The sequence below is a fragment of the Xenopus laevis genome, chromosome 8S (assembly GCF_017654675.1).
Source record: "Xenopus laevis strain J_2021 chromosome 8S, Xenopus_laevis_v10.1, whole genome shotgun sequence".
NCBI lineage: Eukaryota > Metazoa > Chordata > Amphibia > Anura > Pipidae > Xenopus > Xenopus laevis.
The window spans coordinates 44509430-44535617 of record NC_054386.1 but is presented as its reverse complement, the minus strand read 5'-3'; the positions used below and the strand labels follow the sequence as shown (position 1 = coordinate 44535617).

Genomic DNA, 26188 nt, shown 5'->3' with positions numbered 1-26188 from the left:
GCATATCTCCCTACTATTAGGGTACATTCTTTCCAACTTCATCGGCGTATAATGCCATCGTGTAAGCAGTTTATGTACTGCTTCCCTGGTTTTAGCATCTTTAGATGTCAGAAATGTGGATTTAAGGATGTCTCTTCACATATTATCAGTTATATCTATATTCAGTTCATTTGCCCATTCTTGGCATTGGAAAGCAGGGCCTACTGCCAAGGTTTTTACTAAAATTTTGTATAATTTAGATAGAGGTTTTATAATGACTCTTGGGGAGGATAATAAAGTTTCCTAGCTTGTTTCGGGTCTATGCCAGTCAGAGGATTTTTTCGATTGGAGGTACGTATAGGTTGTATCCCCATGCGTTTCTAGGATGTTGACCCCATCTGCCAAAGATATCATCTTTCCATATTTGAGAAGGTCTTTTAATGTAGTTTCAATAAATGTTTTTTTATGCAGAAGAGTGAAAACTATAAATTTAAAACTTTTTTTAAAAAAACCTGTCTCACAAAACCAAAAAGTTACGGTACTTCTGATTTTTTATTGTTTCAATTAGAAACAGTAGAAGCAAGGCCGGGCCAGGCCAGCAGGGCGCCCTAGGCAACCCAGCCAGCCACAACCCCCGCGCCAGGCGTGCGACAGAGAGCAACGGAGGGGAGGATGACAGGAGGGAGGGGTCGAGCAGGGTGCAAACCCGGCTAGGGATAGGCAGAAGGCAATTTAAGAGGAAGCTGCCCAGCGCCCCCTATTATTACGTCTTAGGTATCTGCCTCTTCTACCTACTCCTAGTTCTGGCCCTGAGCAGAAATAAAGAGCAGCTACAGCAACTCTTTACTTCCTTATCTGCTGATGCACATGTAGTATCGACTTTGTTTCCGGTAATATTATTGGTATGTGCATGAACATCTTAAGTCCATATTTTTGGAAGAATGTAGAAATTGTAAATCCTGAAATACATTTAATTCAAATCAACTTTCCAATGTAAATCCTTACAAGGTTTCAATGATTTAAATGTTATTTGTAAATGTAATTGCTATTAAAAGCAGTATTTTGCTCCTCTGTAGACTGTTGCTTGATACTATTGAAACCATGTACAGGTATGGTATCCATTATCCGGAAACCCATCATCCAGAAAGCTCCGAATTACAGAATGGCTGTCTACCATCGACAAAATCTTATCCAAATAATCAACATATTAAAACATGATTTCCCTTTTCTCTATAATAATTAAACAGTACTTTGTACTTTATTCAAACTAAGATGTAAAACCATTCTATTGGGTTTATTTAATGTTTACATGATTTTCTAGTACATTTAAAGTACATTTGAAGTATTACAAATACCACTGAAACCAAAACATGGACACCAACACCTGTCATATTTTTACAGTTCTTTCATACATTAGATGGCAGAACATTGCTCTTCCAAATATTCCTCTCTTAGAACATGGATTCGGAAGAAGTGAAAGCAGTTTGCTGGGTGACGAATGTTAGCTTTTACAGTGTCACTGCAACTGGTGGCAGAGCATATATATGACAAATGGGGTCACCAAATTGTCACACGTTTCCAATTTAAGGGCTTGTCACCAGCATTGGGGGGGGATGTAGAAAGGTATTCACATTCGCACTACCTTCATATTGTAAGGCCTAGCAAACAGGGCCCTCATTACATACCATCTTTCATATACGGTATATAATAAATAATGGGTTGGTTTTTTTTTTTAATTCAAATTTTGAAAAATTCCTTTTTCTCTGTAATAACTAAACAGTACCTTGTACTTGATCCAAACAAATATATAATTAATCCTTATTGGAAGCAGAACCAGCCTATTGGATTTATTTAAAGGAATTGTTCAGCATAAAAATAAAAACTGGATAAATAGGCTGTGCAAAATAAAAAATGTTTCTAATATAGTTAGTTAGGCAAAAATGTAATGTATAAAGGCTGAAGTGACTGGATGAGCGCCTCCGACCCGCTGAACAATGGAAATCCTGGGAGCTGCACTCTTACCTGCCCTTCGGCCCAATAGCAGGCCCAGGGGAGGAAGGCGGTTGCAGCTGGGGTGTTGTGTTCGGGCCCCCGAGGCATCAGCCCCAAACCCTCAGTCCGCCTCTGAAAGCAGGTTAAACGGTTCTTGATAAAATTCAAGTGTTGAAGGAAACAGGAGTATTCAGAGAAAACATACATAACACAGATAATGTCCAAGAATCAAAGCCAGGACCCAAGTGGTGTATGGCAGCCACATTTCTGCTTTTTAGAGTCAGTCCAAGTAAAGAGAAGCTTTGTAGCTTTGAGGTCGTAAACAGAGGTTCTGACATGACATCAGAGAAAGGGGGCGTGATGCATAGACATCTTTCACCAAAACCTTTCCTCAGAAACAAGAGCACAGTACTGGTTTGGGGACAGTAAGTAAAACTTCAGATAGTTTACAGCAGATATAAGTCCATCTACATAACTAAACAACCCAGTGTGGTACTGTCTGATAACTGCTACAACCCCTTACAGCTAAATAGGACATCCAGCTGTATATCTGCTGCCACTTTTCAGCAGTTGTTGTCCATGTGAAGCCTACATTATTTAAAGGGAAACTAACCTGGCAGTAACTTTTACTTAGACAAACAATAGCAATAATAACCTGATACATTACTTTTTAAAAGGATGCAGAGCATCAGTTAAGTAGCTTTGTAATTTTTTCAATTGAATGTGCTAACACAATAAAACATGTTACAAAAAAATGTGCCAACTAGTTTCTAGGCTCAATAAACCTAGCAAGAGAGCAGTAGTCTCAATAACAGACTTAAAAAGAAGAGGATAATGTCTGAAAAGATAACAATGAAAAATATTACAAAACAGTACTCAGTCAATCAATTGCTCGGAACAACTCCCTAAACAATCATATTTAAAGTTTTACTTTGGAGAGAGTAGACAAAAAGGCAAAGGACAAAAATGAAACTAAAAAAAGTTACATTGTTATATGTTATGCAAACTACTTTCATTAGAAAAACTCTGCAATGTTTATTCAAAGGTGAAGGTCCCTTTAGATTCAAGCACAAAAAGTTCACTGTTCTTCTCCAACCTGCCAGCAGGAACAAATATTTGACATGGCTCCTGTCTACAGCATCGGGAGGAAAATAGTTATCAATGTAGCTATGCAGGCAGCAGATTAGAAGGTGTAGTTATTATGCTTCAAACCTAACCCTAACAGGCCTATATTCCCCATTGTGTAATAATAAAATAAATGCTTGATGCAAGAAACGAGATATTATTACAATAAGACGATCTCGGCATTTCAGGATGAAAACAGTTTAAAAAAGTAAAAACGGACTTTTTGGCTCATGTATTTACCTGCTAAATACCCGCATGAATTTGGAAGCCAGCATTGCCTCTTGTGATTTTTCTTCAGTTCTTTGTCCCTGCACCTCTACGTGCTGCCTAAAGCATGGCTGGAGCATCTCTGCCAGGCCATGTTAGAGCATGTCAATGTAGAGGATTAAATGGCTTCTCTGGCAAGCAGACTCAAAAAGAAAGATTCAAGTGCCTCTTTAAATTTCATACAGGGGAAGGGGGGAAGTCAGTCAAACCATTTTAGGAGCTTGAAAAACAAATATTAACAGCCAAAACACATTTATGTCTATATTTTCCACCTAAAAGTGAATTTCAGGGTTTCTCTTTAAATGGGCAAAATTGTCTTCCACTTGTTTTAAATTATTTTTACTGTTACGCTAATTTACTAAGCACTTTGCACTTATTCTGACATACAGTATAAATAAGCATAAATTAATGTATCGGTTTCCCACCCACTATAAAAAACAGAGGAACTTCATGGCATCCTCTCAATCTGTAGAATTTATGAGAGTTCAGATACTGTTTTTCTGCACATCTGCACATGCCCAACTAAATAAGCCTGTGCCAAAAAGGGGGTATTCTATTTCCTAGTAAAGGAGAAGTAAAGTAAACTCACAGAAGGGGGAGATATTAAGTTGTAATTATAGCTGCTTACATGCTCCTCTTATCCAGGGTACGGTTTAGGGCAGGGGTCCCCAACCTTTTTTTACCCGTGAGCCACATTCAAATGTAAAAAGAGTTGGGGAGCAACACAAGCATAAAATAGTCCCTTGGGGTGCCAAATAAGGGCGGTGATTGGCTCTTTGGTTGCCCCTATGTGGACTGGCAGCCTACAAGAGGCTCTACTTGGTACTATACTTAGTAATTATGCAATTAAAACTTGCTTCCAAGCCTGGAATTCAAAAATAAGCTTCTGCTTTGAGGACACTGAGAGCAACATCCAAGGGGTTGGAGAGCAACATGTTGCTCGCGAGCTACTGGTTGGGGATCACTGGTTTAGGGCTAGGGCCACACGGGGGGCTGAAATCAGATCAATGAAATAAGCTGACTGATTTCAGTTCTACAGCTGCCAGTAACCACCTCTCTTCCACATTCTGAAGTGTTAAACTGGAAGCAGCACATCTCTGCACCAACAACCTTTGACTTTTCTCCATTCAAAGGAGAAAAGTCAAAGGCTGTTGGTGTTACTTTTCCTTTAATTGTATATTACAACAATGAGCAAACTGTATCTTTAGCAAAAGCCCTATTAACTAAGCACATGTTGAATAAAGAGGGCATACTGTCCGTTTAAATATAAATAAATACTCCAGATACAAAGTCTGTGACCTGTGTGCCAAGTGACAAATATGTAAAACTCTTAAAGGAACAGTTCAGTGTACAAATAAAAACTGAGTAAATAGATTGTATCTGCAAAATAAAAAATGTTTCTAATATAGCCAAAAATGTAATGTATTAATGCTGGAGTGACTGAATGTCTAACATACTAGCCAGAACACTACTTCCTGCTTTTCAGCTCTATAACTGGGAGTCAGTTAGTGATTTGAAGGGGGGCCACATGGGACACAACTGTTCAGTGAGTTTGCAATTGATCCTTAGAATGCAGCTCAGATTCAAAAGCAACAGTGACCCATGTGCCTCCCCTCTAGTCACTAATTGGTTATTGCCTGGTAACCAATTAGTGGTAAGCAAGGGAGCTGCAAAATAGGAAGTGTTCTGTTCTTTTTTGTTAGACGTCCAGTCACTCCAGCCTTTATAATTTACTTTTTGGCCAATTAACTATATTAGAAACATTTTTTATTTTGTACATACTATCTATTTACCCAGTTTTTATTTTTACCCTGAACAATCGCTTTAATAACTTACAGTGGCGAACCTGTATCTGTAACCTGTCAGTTAAACAAATATACTATGCTTCTGTACATCTGAAAATGGTCAAATTATTCTAAATGTCATATGCTGTTTCTTAGTACCAGCTCCCAAAAAACTTTACAGCTTATCATGGAATGGGTTGAGACAGCCAGTTACAGTGTTGCACAAGTTGCAGACTACAAGGATTTACATGTTTACATACAGCCCTGACTGCAACCAAATGTACTAAAATATTCCACGTCACCCATATAGTGTCACTATCAAGATAGCTAGTGTACTTTCCACAGAAACACTAAGTTCTTAATGTGCAGGATTGCTAAAATTCTGGGAAGACCTGGTAGCAGCAGGAACGTGCAGGTTAGTCAGAAAGGTGTGACAAACTTCATACATTACAGATCATAGGATGTGAGAAATTAGGCAACAGTATACATATTTGCACTGACACACATTCTGTCTAAACCTGGCATATGTGCAAAAGAGTCAGCTACATGATAAATGAAGGCTAGTATGTACAAATATTAATACATTCTCCTTACTCTGTATTAAGGGGTTGTTCACCTTCCAACACTTTTTTAGTTCAGTTGTTTTCAGATCGTACACCAGAAATAAAGGTATATTTTCCATTACTGTCCATGTTCTATTTGTGCCCATTTTTCTCATACTGAAGTTTAAAGTTTCATTTTTTACCTTCTAAAGCAGCTCTGGGATGGGGTCACTGACTCTGTAACTGTTCTACATTGATACATTAGTTAATACATTTGTTATCTTTGTCCCTGCTGAGCAGCATCCCTGAGTTTCATTAAAGGCGGCTATTAGAATTGATACAATAGTTGCTGATATTTCACAGATGCTAGTAACGAATGTAGCAAATTGTAACAGTTCAGAATCTGCACCTAGATCACTGAGCTAGTGAATTTACTTTTGGTGAATCTGAAAACTACTGAACTGAAAGAAATGTTTGGAAGGCAAACAACCTATTTAACTGTTGAGGAAATGTTGCCATGTACAGACAGTATTAAGGTGGCCACTGATGCACTGATAATGTCGTACAAAACAAATTTTCATACGAAAAAAAATTTTTTTTGATCGGGTGCGTTTGAAGGCACCCAAACATCAGCCACTGTTCACGCTGAATCATCAGATACAGGTAGAATTCTATTGTTTTTACCAGTATATCTGACAACAGTGTCGGACTGGCCCACCGGGAGACCGGGAGAAATCCCGGTGGGCCCCAGTCCTTGTGGGCCCCTGCGGGCACTTGCTACTTCATTTCTTTGCAGGTGGTTAGATCGTGCGCCCCAGTTTCGCGCAAGTATATAGTAGCTATGTGGGCCCCAAACTTAATGGGCCCGCCCCACTCCCTACTTCACCAGGCACATAGTGCTTTAATTGGAAATGCTGCCCCGCTGTTCCTGCTACTGTCTGGTTGTGCACGTTATCTGCTGTGCGACGTGATGTCAGACTCTGCACGTGGAGGGAATCTGAGAGAGGCGAGTTGAGAAGGGAGCGTCTGCGGATTATAGCGAGGGGCTGCCTGTGCTGATTTATCTTCTGGGCCGGTTGGGGCTGCATGCTCGCACTCACTGTGTTCCTTCTAAGCTGGCTCCTCTGCTACATTACCGGTGAGCAAATTATCCTGGTGGGGGGAGGAATGGGGGATGTGCTGTCTGTGCAAAAGCTCTGGAGGGGTGCTGCTGTCAGAGCAAGTGATCCTGGGGGAGGGCAAACAATCCAGCACCAAAATGTAATTTTACATTTAACCCCTGAGGACTCTTAGATTCTTTGCCCCTTTAAGTTTGCTGCTCTACTTTTACTGCCTGTTTCCATGCTCCTTTGTAGTTGCTGCATCTCTCCATCTCTCTGCCCCAGTTGAGTTATAAGTTATTTTACTGTGACTGGTGTGCTTACAATGAATTAAAAATTGATTAAATAAATTAAGTGTTCACTGAATTTTTACTTGATTAATTGTTAGTGTAACATGAATTTTTAGTTGATTAATAAATAACAAGTTGATTAAATGGAATGGAGTACTGTTTTTTTTAAACTGTGTGTAATTGTGTATATATCTATATATAATACACAAAAGCCATGAATATCTTGTAAATTATATCCTTATAAACGGTGAGTTCTGATGTCATCAGTTATAAACGGTGAGTTCTGATGTCATTTCTGTCACATGACTTACTGAAACTTGTGTATTATAATAAATAAAGTACCCCCAGTTGCAAAATATGAGGATATTAGAAGTTACCTCGGAGTTCCATGACCTGTATAAAAACACTCGGCCTTCGGCCTCGTGTTTTTATATGGTCATGAAACTCCTCGGTAACTTATAATATCCTTATATTTTACAAGAGGGGGTACTTTATTCACTATATATTTAGACATATAGCTATGATAATGTTTACCTACTGTGGACTGCTTTTATTGCCCCTTCACATTCCCATCAGTCCCTGCCCAAGTGATCTTACAAATTTTCTACAGTAAGTACATACATGCAAAATATTAACAACATTGAAAGGAACATTGCAAATAATTTAATTTATTTTGTGTTTTTTTTTATAGATGATTAAAAGTTAAGTGATTAACAATTATACTGTATGTGCTGTGATTTAACATCTTTCTTTAATATTGTTGCTTTTTTGGTATTTAATAGTTATTGCAACTTAATGTTATTTAAATGTATACAAATGAGAATGTTTACTTTAGTATGCATTGCCTTTATTTTCCCTTGTGGGCTTTTGTGTGTAAATTGGGGGGCCCTTCAGATCAGGTTCTCTGGTGGGCCCCAGGTGCCCCAGTCCGACACTGTCTGACAATTCAGCTCTACATGTGTGTATTGAAATAAACGATCTTTCCTGAAAAGATCATAATTATAGCATCTATAGCCACCTTTAGACATTCAAGCACAGCTAGAAGGTGGGAAAGATATGTTCAGTTTGGTCAGTGATTTGCATCAGTAAATGATAAAGAAAAAAAAGACCAACACAGTGCTTAGTGAGTCAGCACATGTGAACAAACCCAGTCGATACCTTTCACACTACCAAACTTGTAATATCAATGGACACATCAACCCAGTCAAACGGCCCTCTTTGCACAGAGGGCAGAAAGTGCCTAGTCATGTACATTACACATGGGGTAGTAGGTGCTCAGCCATAACCACAAATTGTGCCCTTGTATGCATAGCAGTTATACGGTCACTACACATGTAAAATATGGAGAGCATAGTTTATTATTTTGTCTGTGGACAGGAAAATGTGGACAGAAAGAGGTTTCTGGCCTTTATATGATACATACAGGAAGACAAAATAAATCACTGTGCATATCATAAACATGACCAGTGGTGCCTTTGTATGCAGGTTGGTGCACATTCACTACACATGTACACAAATATATAAAATGCCCATGTAGTGCAGGTAACGGTTATGAATAATAAGTACCTTTCACAAGTTTCTTCATCTCCCCATACCGGGACCATAGGAAGCTCTTGTTATCAATCTTTGGGACAGTCGAAGAAGATGAAAATCGGCGGCCAGGAGCCAGGGCACCAGAAGAATGCAGATGGGGGGATGTGGGGTTCCCGGGGGAAGTGGAAGAGGGTGTGACAGGGGGTAGCTGAGAGGTGGCTGATCCCGCGGAGGGAACAGGCGCAGGACAAGGGGAGCCATCTCTCCCTGTACTATAGGCGGCGGCAGCAGCCCCCCTCCTCAAAGAGCCACGCAGTAAGTTACACACTGCCAAAGACGCTGCCATGTCTCTGCAGCTCTGAGCACACTGACAAAAGCGGGTGTTGAGCATCAACAACAAGCACTGGGAGACCCTCCCCTAGATGCAATCCTATTGGCTGAGTGCCAGAGAGGGCAGGTTGTAGAAGGACCCAGTGTACAATTGAGAGAAAGGCAAATAAGCAGACGGGGCCTGTTGTGCTTTTTTCCTGGACACTCCATGTCATACTTACCGGGATAGCCCCGCCCCAGTGCTCCCATCAGAAGGACCCTCCCCAAAGCTTTAAAAGCCCAACCCCACCCCCCAGTCCGGTGTCTTTTTTTCCTTCTGCTTCAGTTTTTTTTTTTTTGCTCCTGTTAGAAGCAAGTTTTCTTTTTAACCTTGGGGAAGCAGTAGGGCTGCTGTTAGTGTCCTAGGGACTCGGGTTGGTCCTGGTGATCTTTTACCCCTAAGCACATTACCTCAGGTGGAATCTTCAGTGTTTAAACATCTGGATCAGGTAGGCACAGTTTTTACTGTGGCTAATATCATTGCTTTCCTTGATCCATGTGCCCTCCAGCCTGATTACATCCAGGTCTGTGGCAAGTGCTATGTCCCCCCATCCGTATGCCTACCTGGGCATGTCTAAAAAGCGTCCAGCGGCATTGGGTTATATGGCTCATACACCCTTTATGATTTTTACGGATGGGAGAGGGAGGTGGCAGTTAGGTACGTTATTCTGATAACAAATATTTAGTTAGCGGCCTGAACCTTATGGCCTCCTTCTCTTTTTTCCCCCACATGGGGGTATTATTTTTTTCTTCTGGAGGAATTTAGGTGTCAGAGCCAGCTGCCTCCCTCAAAAGACTTTCCCAAGGTTGAGGTAATTGGCAGCTTCCAGGGTTAAATAAAAGAAAACCCTGAGGTCTTAAATCTACTGGCAGTTAAAGCTAAATTTAAGCTGAGAATGCCACCTTGTTCCAGAGTCTCCTAACTCTTAAAGTATGAGCCATGTTGGCCATTGGAAGAACTGTGCAGCTGCAAGGCTGATAAAGGAAAATCAATTCATACTCACCGAGATTTTCTTTTCCTGGACTGAAGCATGGCAGTGGACACTAATGGGTTAATCCCTCTCGACACCTGAAGGACAGGAAATGAGCTAATAAATTCCATGCCTCCCCCCCTCACCTCCATTCTCCACACTGTACGAGACGAAGTTCCCCAAAATTTTAGGGAGGGAAACATGTGCCCACTGCCATGCTTCAGTCCAGGAAAAGAAAATCTCGGTGAGTATGAATTGATTTTCCTTTTTCCTGTACTTCACATGGCAGTGGACACTAATGGGAAATACCCAAGCAATGACAAAAAAGGGTGGGTAATATAAGTTTATTTAATCAGCAAAGCAGCCTGAAGGACCGAATTTCCAAAGGAATCTCGATCAGCAGCATGAAGATCAAGCTGATAATTTTTTACAAAGGTATTGGCAGAAGACCAAACCGCTGCTCTGCAAACTTCATCGGTTGATGTCTGGGCCCGGCATGCCCAAGACGCAGCAATAGCCCTGGTAGAGTGAGCCTTCATAGATTGAGGACAAGGAACTGCACTGACCCTGTAGGCTTCTGAAATACATGATTTGATCCAGGATGAAACTGTTGATTTAGCCACCTGAGAGCCTAATCTTGGACCTGAAGATAGAATCAGTAGATTATCTGATTTTCTTATTGATTCAGTCCTTTCAAGGTAGGTTTTAACACCGCGAACAACATCCAGAGTATGCCATGATCTTTCTTCCTCTGAATTAGGATTCGGATAAAAGGCAGGTAAGGCTATTTCTTGATTGATATGGAATTCAGATATCACTTTTGGGCGAAAGTCTTGAGGTAAACGAAAAATCAATTTATTCTGACAGAAAAACATGCAGTTATGATTAATCTTCAGAGCTTGGATCTCTCCTACTCTGCGGGCTGTTGTGATAGCTAACAAAAGGCAATCTTCCAAGAAAGGAATTTGAACGAAATTGATTCCAGAGGTTCAAAGGGAGGCTTGGTAAGGGCAAGCAATACCAAATTAAGATCCCATGGAGGAGCTTTAGATATGATCCTAGGTTTTAATTTCTTTAACGCCAAGAAGAATCTTGCCACTAATGGAGAGGATGCCCAAGCAACTCCCGAAATGGCAGAAAGAGCAGAGACTTGGTTCTTCAAAGTTGCTGGACTGAGCTCCTTCTCAAATCCGGACTGCAAAAATTCCACAATATGTTCTTCTGTAATTTCAACAGATGATCTGTTAGATAAAGAACACCATTCCAAAAATTTGTTCCAATATTTGGAGTATTTCAAAGAAGTGGCAGGCTTCCTAGAGGCCAAGAGTGTTTGAACAGTGTTAGAAGATAGACCTCTTCCCATCATCCTCTGCCTTTCAACTTCCAAACAGTCAATTTGAAGTGGCCTGGATCCGGATGAAATAGACAATCCTGCCTTAGAAGTTGAGGCTGGATTGGGAGTCTGAACGGTCTCCTCACTGCCATCTGGAATAATTGAGGAAACCAAAACCTCCTGAGCCACCAAGGTAGAATTATCAGAACAGATGACTTCTCTTCTCTGATTTTCCTCAGACACCTGGCAATTAAAGGAAAAGGTGGAAACAGGTAAGCCAATTTGAAATTCCATTGGATACTGAAGGCATCCACCTGGTCTGCTAGGGGATCCTGATTCTTGGAACAAAATCTCGGTAACTTCCGATTGTGCCTCATAGCCATGAGATCTATCTGTGGAATCCCGAATTTCTTCACAATTAATCTGTATATTTCTGGATTCAATTCCCATTCCCCTGGATGAGGCTGGAACCTGCTCAAACGATCGGCTAGAACATTCATCACTCCTGGCACATGGACTGCAGTCAGATCCTGCAGATGAAATTCTGCCCATACAAGAATCTCCTCCGTCAACTTCATGAGTTTTATACTCCTTGTTCCTCCTTGCTTCTTTATATATTTGACAGTTGTGGAATTGTCTGATTGAATCATCACCGACTTGGACCTGATCACTTCCAGAAAGTGAATTAGTGCGAGGTGAACAGCCTTCAATTCCTTCCAATTGGAGGACTGACTTGTCTCCCATATATTCCATTTGCCCCATACTGACAGATGAAGTAGATGGGCTCCCCAACCTGAGCCACTTGCATCGGTGGTCAACCTGATCCACTGGGGGGAGAAAAGAAAAATACCTTTCTGAAGATACTGTGTCTGAAGCCACCATCTCAACCTCTCGAGAACCGGAGGACTCACCAGAATGTACTGATCGGGTGAACGTTCTTTGCGCCATTGGGTCAGAAATGACAACTGGAGAGGCCTGATGTGAGCCATGGCCCATGGAACAGCGTCTATCGTGGCTGTTAGTTTGCCCAGGACTATTTGACAGAATAGAGCTGTAGTTATCGGAAAACTGAGAAGTTTCTGTACATGGTTTTGAACATCTAAGATTCTTTCTCGAGGGAGAAATATTCGAAAAAGAGTTGAATCGAAAGTGACTCCTAGAAAGTTGATAACTTGAGTCGGAGACAGACAAGATTTTGTTATGTTTACGAGCCAACCGTGATCCTGCAAGGACCTCAACACTAACTTGACGTCGTGTTGAATCTTTTCCAAGGAATTCGCCTTTACTAGAATGTCGTCCAGATATGAAAAGATTTCCACTTCCTGTAATCTTAGAGAAGCAATAAGGGGAGCTAGAACTTTCGTAAAAGCTCTTGGAGCAGACGCGAGACCGAATGGCAGGGCTCTGTACTGGTATCGAATCCCCATCCAATAAAACCGAAGATATTTCTGGTGACTTGCTGCGATGGGAATATGTAAATAGGCGTCTTGCAAGTCGATCTTGACCATCCAATCGCCGGGCCTTAATACTTGTGCGATTGATCTTACTGACTCCATACGAAAGGTCTTTTTTATTATGAATTGATTTAGGAACCTTAGATTTAGAATAGCTCTGAAATCTCCCGATTTTTTTCTTACAAGAAATAAAGGAGAAAAAATTCCTTTCCTTCTTTGGGTGGAAGGAACACGGATAATCACTCTCTTCACCAGAAGTTGATTCAGAATACCCTTGAGGGCAAGCAGAGCCTCCTTTGTTTTTGGAACTGCTGACTTTTGGAAGCGAGAAAAAGGAGGAATTTTATGAATTCTATTTGGTATCCTCTTGAAATTACCTCTGATACCCAGAGGTCTGTCGTAGTTTGAGCCCAAACAGTTTTGAATTGTGAAAGCCTGGCCCCCACAGGAAACTGAAGGGCTCGCAAACCTTCAGAAGGATTTATTTCTATCAGGTTTGGAATCCTTCTTAACCTGAAAGGGCTGAGGCTTAGTCTTCCAGGATTGCCTCTGAAAATTTCTGCCTGGGCGGTAAGCTTTGACATCTTTAAATGAAGGTCTGTTACCCCTGAAAGTTGTTCTTCTCTCTTTCTTATCTTGGGGTAGAAAGGCTGATTTGCCAGCCGACGCCTTAGAGATAATATTCTCCAATTTTGGACCAAAAAGAAGATCTCCTTCAAAGGGGAGGGAGCAAAGGTTATGCTTAGATGGTGTATCAGCAAACCAATGTCTGAGCCATAGAGATCTACGAGCTGCCACCACCAGACTCATATCCTTAGCCGCCAACTTGAGGATATCCATAGAAGCTTCAGCACAAAAATCATTTACTAATTGAATCTCATGAAGGGAATTTAGAATTTCCTCTCTGCTGACCTTTTGCTGTAAGGCTTCAACAACGTTATTTAACCAGATCTTATTAGCTCTAGCTAAGGAGGTAATAGCCACACACGGTTTACAAATAGATCCTGAAACACTATAGGCTTTTTTAAGGATGGAGTCCTGCCGTCTTTCCATAGGATCCTTTAGGGAGACCCCTTCATCTACAGGCAAGGTTGTTCTTCTTGCCACCCTGGTGATCGAAGCGTCAACCTTAGGGGGTAATACCCATTGTTTAACTTGATCCTCAGGAAAAGGATACATCTTTTTCATCCTTTTAGACAGAAAAAATCTTTTATCAGGAACATCCCATTCAGATTTAATTGTGGCTTTGACAACATCATGAATATGAAAGACACTGCTTTTTTTGGAAGATTTGAACATCAGGTCTGGTTGGGAAGAAGGTTCACAAGGAACATCCAAATTAAGGGTTTTCCTCATGGCCAGAATTAAAGGCTCTATGAAAGATGTATTAAACAACTCATCATCTGAATCCACTTCCCCTTCCTCTTGTGAATCAGAGGAGACACTATCGTCAGGAATGTGAACAGCTAAATCTGCTGTAGCATATGAAGTGGATGGTTGATTGGCAGAAACTTTAGCAAGTACATTATCTGTAACTTTTTCAACCATGTCAGACATAGATTTATTAAAGGAATCCTTCATCCATGACATGAAATTATTGAATTGCTCAGAAGACTGGGAGGTATTATTTTGATCAAAACAGCTCTGACAAACTTTTTTATCCTGAAGTGCAGGCAAAGAGCAGAAAATACATTCCTTTCTACAAGACTTCTCCCTCCCACGATCATCATCTCTTCTTCTATCAGAATGCCTATGATGTGGACTCCTTAAAATAAACAAAAATATTCATAATGAATACCAAACATATGAAAAGTGCAACAGCACTCAGATAGGGGGAGACCCCTTTGCAACTCACCCACTGGCAGCGGATCTAGATCGTCTAGAACTCATGGGTCAGCTAAAACATAAGCAGAATACACCCATAAGTAAAGGTAATACATACCAAACATCCCCAGTAGGCAGATTACTTACTGCAGTTGTGGAGGCAAATAGTAGCAGGCTCAGGGCATAAACAGCCAAAACAGCGTCTGGATAACAGGCAGCAAGATGGGGAACACAGACACTGATTTAAAAACGCTGGCGCCAAAACACAGCGTGATGACGTCACCGGCGCGTATCCAAGCAACGCGTCCAGGAAGAGCTCTGCAACCGTCTTACTGCGCATGCGCCTAACGGCTTCGCGTCTTACTGCAGCTATGGGCAACGAAAGGCCATTATCTCCTAATGGAGATCTCTCCTAAAGACAAGGCTCCGGAGACTTTGAGGCAAACCCCCTCTGGTGCCAGTAAAAGGTGATAAAACACTTCCTTCACTTCCTTCGTCGAGGACAGGAAAGAGAATGGAGGTGAGGGGGGGAGGCATGGAATTTATTAGCTCATTTCCTGTCCTTCAGGTGTCGAGAGGGATTAACCCATTAGTGTCCACTGCCATGTGAAGTACAGGAAATATACGTTCTATGAGCAATGATAATGCAATGCAGTGATAATGCAATACTGTTTCTACGTGCTGAGAGCAGTTCTATGCAATGATGATCTGCAGGGTCTGAAAGCAGCATTAAGGCAAGACTTGTCTATATGTTATGTGAATGTTGCAAATACAATGTTAGCCTTCTTATTTCAGCACTGAGAATACTATGTTGATCTGCAGGTTCGGTTTACAGCAGCTGCAGGTAATTGGGTAATTAGTCTGGAGGTCAGTATTCAGGTTCAGTTAATGAACAGGTAGATCCCCTCCCACCCCCTCCCTTAGCAGCTCAGATTGATTATCTGAAACATCAGGTAAGGTTCTGTGTTACAACTCTTCCTTTATAGTATAGGTTTGTGAACTAAATTAACATGTACTTCTTCTACTCTGCTTCTGATTTAGCTAGCTTAGAAGCTTAGACATTGCTGTATGGAAGGAAGTAAACTGTTTAGCCAGTATATATATATGTATGTATATGCGTGTGTATATGTGTGAGCATGTGGATACTGGCTAGCTGGGATGGGCAGCCAGAGAAAGGGGCCTCTTTACTCTTGGGCAGAGTGCTCTGTCTGCATGATGTAGGAATTCCTAGTCCTGGCACTACTGAATATTGCAACCAAACTGTATATGTGGAAACATTTCAGTGATTCTAGAGCTGGCTTTAATAACCAAATACAAATGCATATGTTATACATTTATGGGCCTGTCGCTGCATAAGGCAGTAACCAAACTGTCTGTATATGTGGAAACAAAATGTGTATGTTATACATTTATGGGCCTATCACTGCATAAGGCAGTAACCAAACTGACTGTATACGTGGAAACATTTCAGTGATTCTAGAGCTGGCTTGAATAATCAAATACAAAGGCATATGTTCTACATTTATGGGTCTATCACTGCATTTTCTAGTAATCAAACTGACTGTATATGTGGAAACATTTCAGTGATTTTAGAACTGACTTTAATAACCAAATACAAATGCATATGTTATACATTTATGGGCCGGTCACTGCATAAGGCAGTAACCAAACTGACTGTATATGTGGAAACATTTCAGTGATTCTAGAGCTGGCTTGAATAACCAAATATAAATGCATATATTATACATTTCTGTGTCTGTCACTGCATAAGGCAGTAACCAATCTGACTGTATATGTGAAACATTTCAGTGATTCTAGAGCTAGCTTGAATAACCAAATACAAATGCATATGTTATACATTTCTGGGCCTGTTGCTGCATTATGTGGTAACCAAACTGACTGTATATGTGGAAACTTTTTAGTGGTTCCAGAGCTGGTTTTAATAACCAAATATGAATGTACATGTTAGACATTTTTGGTATAGGCACTTTTTAATATTACACCAAACTGAATGTAGATGGGGTAACATCAGTGGTTCGGAGCTGGCTATAATAACCACATACTAATGCACATGTCATACATTAATTGGGCCAGCCACTAGTCACTACTATAACCTTACTGTATGTATATGCTTAAACATTTCAGTGGCTTTGGTGCTTACTAAGGTTATAACTAAAGTAAATGAACATGCTATACATCTCTCTGGTTTGGACACCAATCAATAGAACAACCAAACTGAAGGTAAATGTTAAACTGATGAGTAATGGGTGTGGTAAGGTTCTAGGCATTTCCGGAGGGTGCCTATATAACCTTCAGGTTTGTATGTAAGCATGGTAACACAAGTTAAGGCTCCAGTATCCCTGGGTCATGTCTGTTTCAAGTAACTTTGATTTAGGTTATAAGCATGGATTACTCTTGCAAATAAGCCAATAGGGTAACGTATGCTTGCTGATAACAGCAGCCAAGACTGACTTAAAGGCACTAGCCAAGTCAGATATAGGTATTATGAACTTAATTAAGTACGTCAGATGTGTTGCAGATAAGTATTATACCCTTATTTACAGCAGTCCATAATGGCTTAGGGGACTGTGTCCCGGTAAGTATGCCACAATCGGTATATGGGTTACAGATACAGTAAAGGTGGTAACTGATGTAGACATGTATCTTGTCTAAATGGATTGGCTAAGGCCAATTCTGATTCATATAAATGCTATGTTATATATAGGATTATGCACCGTTACAAAGATGGTGTGAGAGTAGTGGCCAATTCTGGTTTAAAGGTATACGACTATATTGCATATGGGTGTTATGCAATAGTCAAACAGCAGGTAGGTATTATACAATGGCTGTATTATAACATGAACTTGTAGACCACAACTTTTGAAGTCGACGTGGTCCATATATTTGCTTACATTCAACTATAGGCTGTTGGAATAGTTATCAGTCTTAAGGATCTCACTAATTAGAATCTAGGTTCTACGACTGGACTTATTCCTGCTGATTAAGAAAATAAGATAAATACGTATCCTGCTTCTGCGATAGGATTGGCCTGGGGCTAAATGGACGTAGACATGTATACAGTCATATATACATTTAACAAGGATTCTAATATCGCCACAGCTGGATATCAGGCAAGATAAGTGTTCTGTATATTCCAATGATAAATCAAGGTCTATTTATAAAACTGGTATGATATTCATCAGGATCTCTTTCTTGGTTACAGGGGTGCAACTTATCTGGTCTCAGTCTGGAAGACAGTGGGTGCATCAGTCAGTGCAAATGTTTGGTTAAATCACATACTGTATACTGTATTCACTACTGCCACAGGGTTTTAGAGCTTTGCAATGAGGTATTTTATAGTACAGACCTATTTAGTTTGTCTCCAATACAATAGGGGTCAGCTCTCGGACTATATATTCATGGGACATATTATATTAATGGGTACCATATAAAGCTGGCTGTAAAATTAGGTATTCTCCATCAATTCAGTTATAGCTAAAAGTTTTGATCCACAGGTTCGTTATAACAGGCTATTCTGTAATGTTAATCCATATGGTGGACAGGAAGCATGCAATCTTGGCATGCTGGGTTTTCTAAAGGTCTATGTTACTCTGGGTTTAGCCTTTTACACCACCATAGACTGGCCTGGCTAGTTGAGGTAAGTATCATAGGGCTTAACATCAAGCTATAAAAAGGGTCTTATACACTTTATCCTTTTAGACCAAGGCTGCAGTATCAGCCTTAGGCAAGGTCCTGGTTATTGCATCTCTTGCCAACAGGCTTGCACATGCTAGTATGGTTAGTAGGGGAGTTCCATTGCAGAATAATAGGTAAATAATTATATCTCCATACCTAGATTAATTTTAATCTTGAACACTTAAGGATGGTACTGTCCATGTCCAGGGATTTGAGAATAACCAATCTCTAGCAGTATTGTTGGTTGTAATACTTCCTTGAGTCATTCAAATTTCTTCCTACATGGTAAACTCATGGGAGCAGGCCATACAGATTGTTTATAGGCCTAATCTATGGGGTACAATAACTCCAGCTATGTACAGGTCACATCTGTGAAGGCTCGAGGACTGTATCATAGCAAGGTTATGCATATCTGCAGGCATTTCTTTTACCTGGTCTACTCCAGGGCACGCTGATCTTTAATACTATCCAGTCTTGTTTGGTGTTGGATCTTGAGCTAAAGATAAAAAACAATTTCAATCTGAACAGACTGCAGAATGCTTCTAGATACCTCACAGGGCAGGTAAGGTATTCCCACATGGGCAGCACTCCTTCTCCATAAGTCATTCTACGGACCTCTCATTGAGAGGTGTATTGGTTATGGTCTAGAATAAATACAGGTTCCTTAGTATTAAAGAGACGGGGAACTACACTAGGTGATTCCATGTACCGGTAGTGTCATACAGAGTGGGGTCATGTAGAATACTAGTGATGGTATTTTTCCTTCCCCCTACTAAATCCTCTTTTGCAGGTACCATGCTTTTGAGCCATTTCCAAGAGTCCTCTTGTGGATGTTATGCGGTTGGAATAAACGTGCTGGTATGTAGTAGGAGTAAGACTATGTAGAAGTGTTACTCTGGGTTCCTATCCGCTTCTATTTAATTAAGAGATAGTTCTCTCTTTTTAAATGTAATTGTCATGCTGGTTTCACACTCGGTATCATTACTTTGGTGTGGGTTCCTTTAAGGAGTACTATTTCCTTTATTCTCTTCCAGTCCATTTCCTCTGAAAATAGAGTTCACAGATTTCCACAAGGTGATTTTGGTCCACCTTTGGGGGTTTCATTCTTCTGAGTTTTATCTGGTATAGATTATACTCGGCCACTTCCTTATGTGTAATAAATTCCCTCCCATTGGGATATTAGCTTGCTAAGTCCCGGTAAGTATGACATGGAGTGTCCAGGAAAAGGGAAGATTGTATCATACTTACCGTGATCTTCCTTTCCTGGACACTCCATGTCAGGTTTCCCATCCCTTTTTCGGTAGTTTCTAGAAGCTTATTACGAGACACCGGACTGGGGGGTGGGGTTGGGCTTTTAAAGCTTTGGGGAGGGTCCTTCTGATGGGAGCACTGGGGCGGGGCTATCCCGGTAAGTATGACATGGAGTGTCCAGGAAAGGAAGATCACGGTAAGTGTGATACAATCTTCCCTTATTGTGAGAGTCTGGCACGCCGTGCTGCTGGATACATGTTGCTGCAGCTGGACAAGGAATACGTTACATCTTTAGCTACTGATGTAGTTTCTTCTGAATAGCTCAGACACAACAGTCCAAGCTGCCTGCCTGCCTTGTGTCTCTCACTGCTGGTTCTGCTCAGATTACAGCTAGCAGGGGAGGGAAACGAGTGAGAGGTGGGAGGGGAAGGTGAGAGGAGGCAGCTCCGCAGGCTTGTACCCATGGCCTTCAGGTTTGAGACAAGAGAAAAAATCTCATACAGAAGCCCATGTGTAAAAAATAGTAGGGATGCACCGAATCCACTATTTTGGATTCGGGCAAACCCCCAAATCCTTTGCTAAAGATTCAGCCGAACCGAATCCGAGTTTGCATATTAGGGGTGGGAAGGGGAAAACATTTTTTATTTCCTTGATTTGTGACAAAAAGTCACACTATTTCCCTTCCCATCCCTAATTTGCATATGCAAATTAGGATTCGGTTCGGCCAGACAGAAGGATTTACCCAAATCCGAATCCTGCTGAAAATGGCCGAATCCTGAACCGAATCCTGGATTCGGTGCATCCCTAAAAAAATAGGAGAGAAATGTTGTGGTTCTGTTCACAGAGGACTCAGAACAGCAGCTTTCTGATAAGGTTTACTTAAAGGAGAACTAAAGCTTAACTAAACAAGAAGTAGCCTAGAAATGTTGTACATTATGTTTTAAGCTTCTGTACCAGCACAAGGCAACCACAGCCCATTCACAGTGAAGATCTGTGCTTTCAAGATGCCCAGTAGCCCCCCTTCTTCTTTTCTGCTGATTCACTGCACAAGCTCTGTGCTGCTTAGGGGCCGACTTACAATATACAGTACACATAGAATATAAATGTCACAATATAAGGTTGATTAGCTCATATTTTCAATCATTGGTAGATGGCAGCTCAAAATCCAACAAAAATAGCACCAGAATTTTAAAATAAGCCCCATAGCATCAGCTTATATTACAATTTTTTTTTATTTTTTACTTATTTGCCATTTGTTTCCGACTTTTTCCAGCTAGGGTACACATGTATTGTTATTGCTATTATTGTTATATCTATTTAGACCCTCTTCTATTCATAATCTAGTCTCTTATTCAAACCAATGCATGGTTGCTAGGGTAATTTGGACCCTAGAAACCAAACTGCTGACACTGCAAATGGGGGAGCTGCTTAACAAAAATCTAAATAACCACAAATAATAAAAAAATAAAACCAATTGCAAATTGTCTCAATATCACTTTCTACATCATATTAAAAGTGAACTCTAAGGCGAACAACCCCTATAAGTTTTAACCTTTCCCTGTTCTTTAATACAATACTGTACTTTCTATATAGAAAATCCTATCTAGACAATAAAGTATGCCATGTATGAGTATAGTGTCATTTTTCAGTGTAAGGGCCAGCACAAGTGCATGAGCTCACATAAGAAAAAGAAAGCCAAGCACAAAGCCAAATAATGTGCAGTTCCCCGATAGAGGATCTGTGCCAGTACTTGTAAGGAAAATGGCAGTCCTCCGTACTAATATGGTCTGGCGGCCCCTTAAATTTGGAGGGCCATGGAAAGTTGGTCAGCCCTCCACCCTAGGCACCCGCAGTCCAGTACCACTTTTTTTAGTGTCCTAAAACTGTAATGGACCTCGCAGTTTCTTGGTCCCCAAAAATGTCAATAGAATAAGTCTATATTTGTTATTTTTCTTCCCTATAAATAACACGAGCATCAAGCATCAGTTTTATTGTCTGGGCCAGAAAAATAGTGGCCAGGTAGCAAGCCTAATAACTTCAGAGTATGCATGTCTATATAGTGAGAAATACAAACAGATCTAGAGAAGAAAACTCACTCACGTCCTTACACAGGACCCCCAATCAACAAGTCCGGACAAAACACACAGGGTCAAGTAGCCACAGATCCTAAAAAATCCCTCCTGCCGCTTACCTAGCTAAAAAATATGGCTGATCTCAAAACACTGCTTTTTGCCATACCTGGCTACAGCATGTTTCAGAAGTAGTCCCAGCATATATATATGAACAGTTATATACGCAAGAAAATTACAGAGGAGCAGTGCCCATTGCACATATATGGTACGGCGGGCAGCAAGTGCCCAGCCAGTTTAAAAGGAGGGCAATTATGCATACTGGTCAATTAGATGTATGAACGACAGCAGGCAGGCAGTTCCCCTGCATGTGCATTAACACAGGGTGATAAATTTAAGTTCATTACACAGAGGGCAGGAAAGTACCCTGGCAAGTGCAATACAAGATGATGTGCCCAGGCAAATTCATTACACAGGGGGCAGTAAGTGCCTAGGCATATATATTACACGGGGGGACAGTAAGTGCCCAGGTTCATACATTACACAGGGGCAGTAGGTGCTCAGACACATACATTACATGGGGGGGACAGTAAGTGTCCGGGCACATACATTACACAGGGGGCAGTAGGTGCTCAGACACATTCACTACAAAGAAGGGGCGTATGACTCATACATTACACAGGGGGTGCAGTAGGTCCTCAGACACATACATTAAACAGGAGGGCAATAAATGCTCAGTCACATACATTATACAGGGGGCAGTAAGTGCTCAATTATATATGCAATTTAAGGGGCAGTACCTGCCCAGTGTTGGGATGTGAGTTCTTCCTACATTAATCAAATATCGGGAACTGCCAGTTGTTTGAACATACATTTATTTCAAAAGCAAAAATTTGAATAAAGACAAAAGAAACATATTGTTGTCCCAACTCCAAATCACAAAACAGATAATATTCTACCTCTTTTCATAAACCTACACTAAGATTGCTTGTGTTGAGATCAGGACTTCTAATGAACAACATTTAGAAAGTTACTTAAATATGTAAAACTATCTTTCCCATCAGCACATGCTCTTAGTGGCATGTTTAACTACAAAAAAATTGAAGAACAGTTATGGCACCTATTATCCAGAATGCCTGGGACCTGGGGTTTTCTGGATAGCAGATCTTAAATCTTCTAGATAATCTGAGTTGGGATCAAGTACAAGCTATTGAGAAAAAGGAAATCATTTTTAAACATTTGGATTATTTGTATAAAATGGAGTCTATGGGAGACAGTCTTTCCGTAAATCAGAGCTTTCTGGATAAAGGGTTTCCGGGTAACGGATCCCATACCTGTATTAAAAACACCAAAAATTAACAATTGTATAAATATACATTTTGGTTTCTATCTCCCCAGAAATTAAGCTTACAATCGTATTAATCACAATAAATAAACAGGTAAAACAACATCATCAGCATATAAGAAAAAAAACATCTTGTTTAAATGTGATCTGCTGCAGGCTTTACCAATTGCTAATTAAGCTCAGGCTATGTCTCCTGCACACCAAGTGCTAAGGTTTTGTTCACATTATACCAGATGGGAATAGATACACTTGATAAGTAATATCTCTGGTGACATTTGTAATGCTTTGTAAAATATGAAGAGCATAGTTTATTATTTTGTCCACAGAAGGAAAAAGTAGACAGAAAGCGAGGTTTTCTAGGGGGGAAAGCATTTATAGTATACATACAGGCAGACAAAATAAATTACTGTGCATATCATAAACATGACCGGTGGTGCCCTTGTATGCACAATTGTTGGTGCACAGTCACTACACATGTACACAAATATATAAAATGCCATACCTCCCAACATTTTGGAAGTAAAAAGAGGGACAAAATTTTTTTTTCCTGCACGTAGCGCAGCAATTTTTTGGACCACACCCCCTTCTGTGGCCACACCCCCTAATTACCATGTTTGTTTTACAAAATTTGGCAGGTTTTGAAAGTTTGAAAATATTTCTCCTTATCTAAACTGTGTTTTTGTGTCTCAAAATCGTTACAAAGTATCTTATTTGCACCTGTTAGCTGTTCTGGGCTCTCTGCTAAAAGCCAATTAAGTGAGAAACTTTGTTTCTTTTTCTGGCTGTTCAGTGCATAGAAAAGAAGGACTTTCCAGTACAAATGAGGGACTGCGGGTTGAGCTGTCAAAAGAGGGACTGTCCCTCCGAAAAAGGTACAGTTGGGAGGTATGAAATGCCCATGTAGGGTAGGTAACGGTTATCAATAATAAGTACCTTGCACAAGTTTCTTCATCTCCCCATACCGGGACCATAGGAAGCTCTTGTTATCAATCTTTGGGACAGTCGAAGAAGATGAAAAACGGCGGCCAGGAGCCTGGGCACCAGTAGAATGCAGATGGGGGGATGTGGGGTTCCCGGTAGAAGTGGAAGAGGGTGTGACAGGGGGTAGCTGAGAGGTGGCTGATCCCGCTGAGGGAACAGGCGCAGGACAAGGGGAGCCATCTCTCCCTGTACTATAGGCGGCAGCAGCCCCCCTCCTCAGAGAGCCATGCAGTAAGCTAGACACTGCCATAGACACTGCCATAGACACTGCCATGTCTCTGCAGCTCTGAGCACACTAACACACGTGGGGCTGAGCACCAACAACAAGCATTGGGAAACCCTCCCCTAGATGCAATCCTATTGGCTGAGCACCAGAGAGGGCAGGTTGTAAAAGGATCCAGTGTACAATAGAGAGTGAAAACCAAATAAGCAGACGGGGCTTGTTGTGCTCTGTTTGTGAGAGTCTGGCACGTCCTGCTGATATATAAGTGGTGCTGCAGCTAGACAATGAATGCGTTACATCCTTTCAGTTAATTTTTAGTATGATATAGAATGGCCATTTCTAAGCAACTTTTCAATTGGCCTTCATTATTTTTTTTATAGGTTTTTAATTATTTGCCTTTTTCTTCTGACACTCTTCAGCTTTCACATGGGGGTCACTGACCCCATCTAAAAACAAATGCTTTACAAATGTTTTGTTATTGCTACTTTTTATTAGTCATCATTCTGTTCAAGTCCACTCCTATTTATATCCCAGTCTCTTATTCAAATAAATGCATGGTTGCTAGGGTAATTTGGACCCTAGCAATCAGATTGCTGAAACTGCAAACTAGAGAGCTGCTGAATAAAAAGCTAAATAACTCAAAATAACACAAATAATAAAAAATGAAATCCAATACAAATTGTCTCAGAATATCACTCTTTACATCATACTAAAAGTTAACTTAAAGGTGAGCAACCCCTTTAATACAAAATCATATTATCTATATAGTTTAAAACAAATTCCTGTATACAGTATGTCATGTAGAAGTTATGGGGACTGAAAGTGCATTCTATTTGCGACCCACCCCCTATCCCCTCCCCTTCATTCGTGCTCATGCACAAATTTTCCTCATCAGGAGCACTGGGGATTGACTCATGGGAAATTAAAATAATTAAAGTATCTCTGGAGCAGCCGCAGAACTTCCAAACCAAACTGGATTTGGTTGGGTGGCATGCCACTCCCTAAAATCCTGCTGCCCCTAAAATCCTGCAGCCCTAGGCCCAGTCCTTGGTGGCCTTTCCACAAATTCGGGCCAATTCGGGAAACAAGGTTCCGGCTAAATATTCGGAAGGGGGTTTTTAAATTTAGAGCTGTGAAGATGTGTAATTCTCTCCCTGAATCAGTTGTACAGGCTGATACATTAGATAGCTTTAAGAATGGGTTGGATGGCTCTTTAGCAAGGAAGGCTTCAAATGGGGTTTTTTGCCCCAGTTAGGCAGGTTATATATAGACTTAAAAGGTTGAACTTGATGGACATGGGTCTTTTTTTAACCTAACTTAGTATGTAACTATGTATATGTAGAAATACATTAGCACTATTATACTAGATATGGCATAGTATTCCACGATTGCTCCTTTGTGTTTGCCCCAGCTTGTCCTGCTTTCACATGCTAATCATCATCATCATCATCATCATTTATTTATATAGCGCTGTCAAGATACGCAGTGCTTTACTGCAGTTATAGCAAACAGGGAATAAATGGTGAATAACAAACAAGGATTACAGAATACAATAGGGTTAGACGGACCTAGAGATTAGAGTTTACAAACTAAAAGGTTAGGGTACAATTGAGACATTAGGATTATATAAACATTTTGTCATTTTTGATACAGCAATAATTAATGCTAATAAATGGTAACCTATTACCTATTACTATGACAATATGTTATAGTACTACTATCTAACAAGGAACTTCAGTGTGGATTCAGTAAACTCAGAATGTTGTTTTTCCCAATTAAGAATTAAATTCATTAAACTTTATTGTGACTATAGCAATCAATTATTTACCTTGATGGGATCTAGTGTGGTTTGTGGGTATATGAGGACAGCAATCAGAAATATTTCGGTCTCATTTATGTTTTTAGTCCTCCCTTCAAAAGGATTCCACATTTCTTCTGCCTTCTGCACTTAAAAGAGAACTAACCCTCCCTTGTAATTAACTTCCTGCCATCACCACCTCCCCTCTCCACACTGTGCCGCTCCAGGAAAAAACAAGACCTTAAACTGCAGAGCAGTGCAG

At 40.6% G+C, this 26188-nt stretch overlaps 2 protein-coding genes across 4 annotated transcripts in view; both read right to left on the bottom strand.

Moving 5' to 3' along the window:
• Positions 1–24249, bottom strand: part of nt5dc2.S (5'-nucleotidase domain containing 2) — a 73968-nt gene extending 49719 nt beyond the window's left edge. The window contains 1 exon segment of one of the 3 annotated variants that reach the window (NM_001093106.1): positions 23858–24249. In NM_001093106.1, the coding sequence (NP_001086575.1) occupies positions 23858–24167 (310 nt within the window). In that variant the 5' untranslated portion in view covers positions 24168–24249. 3 annotated transcript variants of the gene reach the window in all.
• LOC121397664 (lamina-associated polypeptide 2-like) lies at positions 13087–14704 on the bottom strand. Its single transcript, XM_041574752.1, has 2 exons — positions 14595–14704; positions 13087–14504 (listed from the first exon to the last, which is right to left on the bottom strand). The coding sequence occupies exons 1-2, from the start codon at positions 14627–14629 to the stop codon at positions 13211–13213; spliced, it is 1329 nt and encodes a 442-aa protein (XP_041430686.1). The 5' UTR covers positions 14630–14704; the 3' UTR covers positions 13087–13210.
• Positions 24250–26188: the final 1939 nt, after the last annotated feature.